Source organism: Taudactylus pleione, unplaced genomic scaffold (genome assembly GCF_031769625.1).
Source record: "Taudactylus pleione unplaced genomic scaffold, aTauple2 ptg000250l, whole genome shotgun sequence".
NCBI classification, from domain to species: Eukaryota; Metazoa; Chordata; class Amphibia; order Anura; family Myobatrachidae; genus Taudactylus; species Taudactylus pleione.
The window spans coordinates 2,703,476-2,713,677 of NW_028284652.1; the positions used below are offsets into that span (position 1 = coordinate 2,703,476).

The following is a 10,202-nucleotide window of genomic DNA, read 5'->3' on the forward strand; positions in this document are numbered from 1 at the left end:
TAACACTGAAAAACATTTCCTCTGAACAGGGCCGCAACTAGGGGGATTATTGTTCTATGGCCCTGATTCAGAGCCGGATGCTCTAACCAGAGCGCTCGCTCTGAATCAGGGCCCACCTCCATTAATATGGAGCGTCCTCCTGGACGCTCGTATAGCTGTGGGTCACCACCCACAGCATATACGAGCGTGTAGGATGATGGTCGCGATGGTCTTGACCATCACGACCATCGAAACTGCGAGCAGAAGCCTGCGGTTGAGTTTTTCAACCGCAAGGCCAGGAGTGATTTTGGCTCTATCAGAGCCAAAATCACTCCCACTGACATCACTAGTGATGTCAGTGGGGCCGGCTTCAGACGGTAGGCGTTCCCTTGGGAACGCCTCCGTCTGGCAGGCACGCCCCCGGCACGCCCACCAAAGGGGGCGTGCTGTCAGTCAACATCGACAGCACACCCCCTTTGATGAGACACTCCGAGCGAAGGAAAGTCCTTCGCTCGTCGCGTCTCGCGCATGCTCACGACGGAGCTCCCTCCGTCGTGCGCATGCGCAGTGCAGACCATCGACCCACTTGCGAGCGGGCAGCCGCTCGCGAGTGGGTCTGAATGAGGGCCAATGTTTGGTACTGAATGATGATTGTTCACAGTCTGAATATGGCTGAAAATCATTCTGGACTCTTCAGTTTGGATTTCCTGTCCATTCCACCTTACCATTGATCACCTAATCAACCACTTCAGGCTGCAATTGGTGATTGGCTCCATATATTTTGTACTATATAGAGGTCATCCAACTATCTGGCAGGTGGCTCCTCTCGTGTCCTTGTCGGCTGGTCTGCTGCACGATCATGCACTGTATGGCCAGTTTAATTCCTTAGGCCATGTTCCACTGTCATTATAGAAGAGGAAGAAGAATGTAGAATTTCAAGACCTCCCATACTAAAGTACTTTCCTGAATTGAGAATTTTGATGACGACAGCTATCCAATTATAACTCTCAACAGAAAAATTTTCAGCGATCATGATATTAAAACTTTTTTCCTACCTCCTCCAGTAAGAGATTAGATGTGTGTCAGCATGGGTCTAATCGTAACACCTTGCATGGAATAGCTGATTCTGGTATTTCATGGATTCCTGCTTGCTGACCTGGAGTAAACACCTAGGGCTAGATTTATTAAACCACTGTATTTATAACGTGCCGCAAAAGCTTCCACTTAGTAAATCTTGCACCTAGTGACATGGTAATGTCACTGGGATTGCCTGTGACCAGAACCAAATTAACACCAAATTGGGCCCAATACAAGACAATGGTTTAATACCCATTCCCACCCTGATTCATCCATGGTAGAACTCCTCTCCCACTTAATTTCCTGGCACCATACTATTCTCTTTACATACCCCTTACATTATTTGTCTTTTTCCTCCTAGTATTCAAAATTATTACATATAAAATAGATACCTATATAAATACAATCCTTGAGTCAGCTAGCACTGAGCACACTCATGTCTATCTGCATAATGGCAAACATGGAATTCTGGGCCTGATTCAGAGCCGGACGCTCTGACCAAAGCGCTCGCTCTGAATCAGGACCCTCCTACCTAAACTTGGAGCGGCCTCTTGGACGCTCGCATAGCTGTGAGTTACCACCCACAGCTTATGCGAGTGTCCATGATGATGGTCGCGATGGTCAAGACCATCGCGACCATCGGGCTTGCGACGAGAGCCTGCAGTAGGGTCTCGCTACCGCAAGCCCTGGAGTGATTTTGGCTCTATCAGAGCCAAAATCACTTCCACTGACATCACTAGTGATGTCAGTGGGGCCGGACCCAGACAGTAGGCGTTCCCATGGGAACGCCTCCGTCTGGCAGCCACGCCCCCGGCATGCCCACCAAAGGGGGCGTGCTGTCACTCACCATCGACAGCACGTCCCCTTTGGTGCGAGACCCCGAGCGACGGCTCCCTCCGTCGTACGCATGCGCATTTGGGTACCATCGACCCGCTTGCGAGCGTCCTGCGCTCGCAAGTGGGTCTGAATGAGACCCTCTGTCCTTCTCCACCCTCATCCAATCCATATTATTATTACATTTTTGGTAACTGGTAATAATTTATAAGGTGCCACAAGTGGTCTGCAGTGCCATACATACGGCAACTGTAGGACAGCAGTACCAGATTAAGGTCCACATGGGCCTGGAGCTGAAATTTATGAAGGGCCTATTGTGTGCTATCGCAGGAGGCATGACCAGCATGATGAGGGTGACCAGTGCTTTGGGGGTTTGGTCTCAACCCACACACACATATAATATAATATATATATGCACGCGCGCGCACACAACAAAGTAAACAGCTAAAGTATTTAACCACTTAATTGGCTAAAAATTTTTAAAAAATGTCCCCAAAATTGTCGATTTTTTTATTTATTATTAAATTATGTTTTGAAAAAGGTAGTTTTATAGATTAAGAAAAACCAAGGGCGGGATGTACTAGCCTTGTGATGTACATCCCGCCAGTCACCGCAAAATGACTGATCACTAAAATATGTGATTAGTATTGCAAAGGACAGCTCTTGCGATAAGAGCTGCCCTTTGCGAATCAGCCGATGCCGGGTGAGGGGATCTCCGTCCCCTCCATGCCTGGGAGCTTCCTGCTGGTGACCTGTGTAGGAAGTCCCGGCCTCCTCCTCCTCTTTCTTACTGCACCCGGAAGATTAGGAGGAGAAGGAGGCGGAGGACCCAGGAGGAGCACGGGCCGGCAATCAGGAGACTGAGGTGAGTGGGGCCAGTGCTGGGCGACTGCGGGGCAGCGAAGCATTGGGAGCATGTTGCGGTAAGAAGCCCATAGGCTTCTATAGGGTAATGCCAGGTTTTCTGGTGTTACCCTCCTCTCCGAAAATAGGGTGGCCGGGGCTTAGTACATATGAAAATGCGGTAAAAACCCAAAAAACAGGATTTTTACCTCATTTTTCCCTTAGTACATCCTGCCCAAAATAATGTAATAATTTATTGGAGACGGAGGCGGGTCGAAAGAAGGGGGCGGGGTGAGAGGCGGAGATGGGGGTTGGCGGGTGGAGCTCTGTCAAAGTAGGGGGGGGCACGGCTGGACAGAGTGGAGACGGAATGGGGGGGCAGAGATAAACACTGCATATATACACACAGTACACATACACCCAGGGTATAACAGTGTATACAATATACATCTATATACCAAGTGTGTGTATGTATAGATATATATATTATATATATATATATATATACGCACACACACACTGCCCGATCAATGTGGCCAGCAGTGATTGGGGGCGCCGCGGAGCCACTGTTGCTGGGAGATGCTGGGCTGCTTGGCCACTGTGGCCAGCAGTGATCGGGATAAATTGGGGGTGCAGAGGGGCCGGAAGGTCCCTCTTAGATTGGCAGCTAACTTCCAGCAGCGCAGAGAAAGCGTTTCTGACTGGTCGCATCAGATGCAACCATGACAAGGAAAGCCAAGCTCGGTGTGGTTGCATCTGATGTGACCACGCCAGGCAAGTGGGGTTAAAAATTTTTTTTTCAACGGTTAATAAATAAAAATAAATAAAGCAATTTTTTTTTTAAATGGAGAAAAAACCATAATGGCTTAATTACTGACAATTGTGCTTACCTGGCGGTCGCTCCTCCGTTCAGTCTTCTCTTTTCTGATTGACAGCCAGCAGCCATTGGGTAAAGGGAGCAGAGGCACACATGGGGAGAGGCACATAGGGGAAAAGGGGACATGGGTATACTGTACATACAGTAGAGAGGAGACAGAGGCACAGATATGAAGGAGGACAGAGGCATAGGGAAGAGGCAGTGAAAGATGGGAAAAGGACAGAAGCACATATAAGGAGGGGGCAAAGGCAAAAATATGGAAGTCTGAGTGAGGCACAGAAATTGGTAGGCAGCAGAGGCACATATATGGGGAGGTGGCAGGGGTAGGAATGATAAACAGGACGACAGGACAGGACAGAAGGGCTGAGGCACCTATGTATGTGGCAGCGCTGTCTCACCCACGTTGCCATCTTCTGTGCAGTGCACACACTATGCCCGTCCAATGGGAGCAGGAGAGGACAGCTGGGGGCGGGGCATCTGTCGAGGCAGACAGAAGGCAAGCGAAGCTTATCCGCTGGGGGAACCTGAGAGGAGGACATGCTTGTGACAGGGGGGCCCAACGCTACTTGCTTCCAATAATCTGGCAGATGCCACCGTTCCCTGTGAAGGAGGCGGGGGGTCGCGGCCCACGGGAGGGGCGGGGCTTGCAATTGTGGGCGGGGCCTCAGAAGGCCACTGGCAGGCTGCTGTAGCAGGAAAACATTTTCCTGTCTGCAGCAGCACAGCAGATGCTGTGGGCCTATTTTGCTGGGCGACCTGGAGCTGAAGCTCCACCCGCCCCATTGGTAATCTGGCCCTGTAGGACAGTACACGGTACACAGAACATTACATTACAATACAGTAACCGAAACATAAACATATACAGCGCAAGTAACTAGCACCACCATTCTCAGTACACATGGGAAGGTGAAGGCTGTCACTAAAGTGTTAGAGAAGAGGGCTGTGCGAACAGGAGGGAGGAGGACCCTGTTCCTAGGAGTTTACAATCTATAGACACATTGTTACTCACAGATACGGCAAAAATGAATGCTCTGCTGCTCTCTTACCTCAAATTAAAAAAAAAATCATCATATTACCAAATATGCATTTTAACTCCCACAGAGAAATAATTTAATTTGACTCCTCCACTGCATCACTTCCCCATAATAAAGAGTCAGATCATTCAGCAGTAAGGAAAAATAAATTAATTATAATTATTTACTTTTTAGATCCTTTAAATCTATTGCACAAAGCAGTTATGTGTGGCTGTGCACCAAAAGAGTGTCAAAAGGGTGTGTTGGAGGAGTGTGTCAGAGGCCTAATTGGGGAAGATTAACCTGTAACAACAAAATACCAAGGCAGATCAGTGCATGCAGTCTGTGTGGCACGCTGGAAGTATAACTATAAATTGGCAGGGTGAAATGGGACATAACTCCTGACTGTCCTTACAATTGGGACAAAGGTCAAAATTTACTAAGGAACATATTCGGCCATGTCTCGAAAGAGATGGGCATCACGGAGTATTGACGTAGGCTTGATGCTCGTAACCACTGAATTTACTAATGGCCAATTAGACATTCTAAAATTAACATGCCGTCGGGTCCACTGCCTACCCCACATTAAACCCACCAAAATTCCACTGTTATTTAGCAGTAGTGCATGGATTTTTATTATATTGCTTCAAAATGGGGAAACAACAAAAAATGTGTGGGTTCCCCCCTAATTGCTATACAGCACTAGGATTTTAATTCTAAACTGGTAATGACAATCGGCATGACAAAGTACGTGGCATCCAGGGGCTGGCTGGCAACTTTTAGCCAGGGGGGCAGACACAAGTAAGTGGCCCGGTTTTTCCACCAGTGCAATGGGGAAAGACACATGATAATAGTCTCTGTAGGTAAGGTTTGTCTAATGTGGGTGTACTTTAAACAGTCAATGAAATACATGAAAAATTGTTATGTCAAAGAGCTATAAACAACTACAACAACCAGCCCCATCCCAAACCAGAAAACATTCTGGTGACCTCTACAAAATGCACACAGCACTCTAGTGATGGATATACAATGCAGGAATCATTCTTCTTACCGATATACAATACAGGGACCATTCCTGTGACCTTATACAATACAGGTATTATTCTCGTGACCAATATACAATACAGGGACAATTCTCGTGCAGATATACAATAAAGGGACTATTCTAGTGACCAATATACAATGCAGGGATCATTCTAGTCACTGATATGCAATAAAGGGGACAGTCTAGTAACTGGTATAAAATGCAGAGAGCTTTTTAGTGACCAACATATATAATGCATGGACCATTCTAGTGACCATTCTGTGTGCTGGGCTACTGTGAGGGAGGGAGGAGGAGCGGCGCCGGACCCGGGCCCCCGCCGGGCCCCTCAGGAAGCCTGGGCCCCGGTAATCTGTACCCGCTCCCCCCCCCCTCTCGGCGCCCCTGGGTACAGGAAGGAGCCCAAGGGGAGGGATCGACACAGACTCAGACAGGAAGGTAGTGCTTCACATTGCACAGCAGCCACTACAGCGGAGCGTATCAGAAGAAGCGCTCAGGGTCAGGGCCAGATTAACAATGGGGTAGATGGAGCTACAGCTCCAGGCCTCCACATAAAAATAGGCCCCTTGTTACGACAACATGATATTGACTGGCAATCTGCTCTCCACGTGGTCAGCCATAGATCATAAGTAGTTAAATTGTATTTCTATTTACCTCACAAAATGAAGCATTTTTTTTCTTTTACATATTTAGGAAGACATTGGGGCTGAGAGTATAGGGATATACACGCCCACATGGCACTGACCACACCCACACAGCACTGGTCATACCTCCTCTGCTTCTCATAATAGGCCCTTGGTCATTTTCAGCTCCAGGCCCATGTGGCCCTAAATACGGCCCTGCTCAGTGTACAGCCACAAGCTGCACTGATGTGACAGATACCCGGGTAACATGCAGAGAATGCTGCCCAGCCTCTCCGATGTTGCTATAGTCGGAGTGACTGCAAAGCTCTTTCTGTCTGTCACCCGGCCATCAGTCATGCATGTGCAGTATGACACCGGTCCTCACTGAAGCAAAAGTGTACCGGCCCGGGGGGCATATGGCAGCCTGCCCCTGGTGGGGTCCCACTGCATTTCCACTAACCAGTAATGGGCTTTACCAGCCTGGGTTGGTGGCACTATAGCAGGGGTACACATGTTTTTGGGTCCTTCTAACAAGTTATTCTATCACAATTATAATTACATTGTATCAACCCACTTCAATGCACTAGGATTTCATCCCATTCTATCCTCTCGTATCATAGACTGAGCACTTGGTAGACATTAAAATAATCCATGAAATGCCAATGATTTTTAAAGTTCTTTGAGTGTAAAGAATGAGGCCTAAACATCCAGAGGTCCTCCATGTACTATAGCTAATATGTCCTATTCCGGTAATCAGCAGTCCACTAGAGTTTCCTTCATGAACTGTACTATAATGTTGGGACACACTGGGGCAGGTGCAAAATGGTTGCAAACTATTCAAAAAGAGCCACACGCATACTGTATCCCTGTGTCGCTTTATGAGCATTCAGACAGCAAAATCGCACAAGGGGCCTGATTCAGATGTGGACGCAATGCCGATAATTATAGTTATTGGTCGACTGCGCATGCGTCAAGTTACCTTTGCGATTCCACTGGCAGTGAAGATTTATTTACAAAGTGATTGACATTCAGGGACCACTTAGGGGTGGTTAGGGGGCGTGACAGCAAAAACATAGGCGTGCGTGGCTGTGTATCTGCCCAAATTTGCGATACTGTACGCAGAAAATATGGCACCAGCAGCTCAGTTCCCTTGGCCATTCTGCATGACCATAGAGTTACTCAGATGGCCGATTATCGAAGAATCTGCGATTGACGGTGCATATTTGTATAGAGTTGCTTGGATCTGCGATCTATTTTCACACAGCAGCTGTATATGGGATCGTAGCTGCGATTACATTAGCGTACACATCTGAATCAAACCCACTTACACCACACAAGTTGGCATTCTATTCACTATGCCTTAGTCCCACTGTGTGTTGTAGAGTCTAGAACAGTGGTTCTCAAACTCGGTCCTCAGGACCCCCCCCCAAACAGTGCACGTTTTGTAGGTCACCCAGCAGATGCACAGGTGTAATCATTACTCACTGACACATTTTAAAAGGTCCACAGGTGGAGCTAATTATTTCACTTGATTCAGTGTGGAGACATGGAAAACATGCACTGTTTGGGGTCCTGAGGACCGAGTTTGAGAACCTGTGGTCTAGAACAACAGTATACTGTATCTTATAATTAAAAATAACCGTGAGCTAGTTAAAGCTTAAATGCTGGACTCAACTTGTGTTTCTGGTTTGCTTGCTTTCATGTGACCCATCTGCCCCAGGAGACTACACACCTGTACAAACACATTTTAAAAGTGAAGCACAAAGGAATACATTACACAGAGATGGCAAAAACACAGCATGAGGAGCGCATCATATGATTCATTTGTTAGATTTCGTACTCATTGTAACTTATTAATTGAATTGCAATATTGAATCCTATAAGACAAAGCCTACAAACTGCATGTGTTCTGCACATTACCTCAGTGACGATGGTGGAGGAGAAGATGCTCTGGTCATAGACCCAACCATATTTACAAGGCTCAGTGCTGTTGTTTGAGGTGCCATTAGTCCAGATAGCATGCTCAGAATTCCGGTACTGCAGGCAGCTTTTGCTGTTCTTATTTCCGCCCAGTGGTATGAATGCTGCCAAGTTACTTTCGTTATAAATAATTGTAGTGTTGTCCAGGGCGGGTAGTCGACAGCGGTGGTTTGGTATCGCAGCTGTAAAATTTTGAAGGAAGTTATGGCTGGCCATGAAAAACATAGGGAACAAGAGCATGGCAGTGTTTAGCACCTGAAACCAACCCAATCCTCCAACAGTTTGTAGGAGGTCATTAAAACCCATTATTGGTCAGGCACTGAATGATGTCTTCACAACAGTGAAGAGGAAAGTATTTTGGAAATTTGGAGGCTGTATGCTGTACCCTAGCTCCACCTTGATTTCTATGACTAGTCAAAATATGATTTGGAAACCGAAGTCACTGTCTACACTACACCTCTGCTGTGTATTTGTTAGTTTTTGCAGTGTGTGAGGAAGTTATGGAAGAATTCTCTTTGTGGACCAGATTATAAGGGAGCAGATAGCAGAGCTGCTACTGTGTATAAGGGCCAAGTAGACCACCCCCACACAATCACTCATCGTGCTCTTTAATCTTACATTTTAAATTGGTTAATACATCACTGTTTGATACCTTGCAGGTTCATTGCAAATATAGTGAAAAGGCCAAATGATTTTCACCTATAAGGCCAATCATTCTTTTTGTAGGATAATTTTGGCTATTACTTGCAGTAGAGCTTTACTGTTTTGCTTTTTACTGTTCTCAGTAACTGCATCACTCAACTACTATATATACATATTATTTTAAGTACCTGAATCAAAAATAATTAATTGCTCACTAACTCCGTACACTACATATTTTGTAGCTCCTAGTGGTTTGTGTACAAGTCACATTGTTAGAGATATGCGTATGCGTATGTGCAGGTTTTTACCTGTGAGTACACTCGCAGTGCCCCTAAGCCGCAGCAAGTCAATCAACCATTTGGGGGCTAGGAGTGGGGGAACCAGCCAGCATTCCCAAAAACGGGGGCCAGGCTCAACGTCTTCCACCACAGATTTCCTGGCCCAGGCTGAGCAGTTAAGGCGGTTATTCTGAGTAACCTTAGGCTTTGTAAGATGGCCGATGGTGCTTTGGACGCAGCACTCTGATCTGTGATGCTGCCAGGGTGCGTCTTTTGTCCTCAGATGCCTCCTGCAGCATAGGAATATTCTCTCATTGTTGCTGCAGTCAAAGAAGCAGCAACAATAAATATAGCATATAACTCTGAATCAGGCAATGAGTATATAGGGGCTTATTTATGAAGTAGTGATGACACCTTTCTCTGGCGTTTAGCATGGTCACATGAAAATACTGGCATTACTTATTTCTCTACTTTGATTTCTTAACTTTTCATGAATACCTGCAAGATTTAGATAAGACAGATAAGATCTTACCTTCTAACACAAAACTAACATATATATATATATATATACACACAATTTTTTTTATATATGTCACATTCAGGGATATAATACCAATACCACAGCTTTTTTGTGATTTACTTACCAAGAGCTCACAAAGATTGTGATATATGTATATATATATATATTATATATATATATATATATATATGGGCCAGATGTACTAAGGGCCTGATTCATTATGGATCGCAACTGAGATTACGCACACGCTATTGGCTGATTGTTGTGTCCTGCGCATGCATTGCAGTGCGTGAACCAGCCACTGCGATCAGGGCCGGTGCAAGGTGTCTGGGCGCCCTAGGCAAAGATTGACCTTACCACCCCTTCTCCCCGCAGCAATCGCGCGGGGGAAGGGGTGTAGGTTTAGGCATGTCCTGGGGGGACTTAGGGTTAGGACCCCCCCAGGGAGGGTTAGGGTTAGAGGTGGGAGAGGGGGGGTTAGCATTAGGCACCAC

The 10,202-nt window shown here is 46.5% G+C and overlaps 1 protein-coding gene across 1 annotated transcript in view; it reads right to left on the minus strand.

The window, feature by feature from the left end:
- LOC148515334 (solute carrier family 22 member 20-like) overlaps positions 1–8,574 on the minus strand; it is a 48,538-nt gene extending 39,964 nt beyond the window's left edge. The window contains exon 1 of the mRNA XM_088480136.1: positions 8,209–8,574. Coding sequence (XP_088336262.1) covers positions 8,209–8,574 — 366 coding nt within the window. The remainder of the gene's footprint in view (positions 1–8,208) is intronic.
- Positions 8,575–10,202: the final 1,628 nt, after the last annotated feature.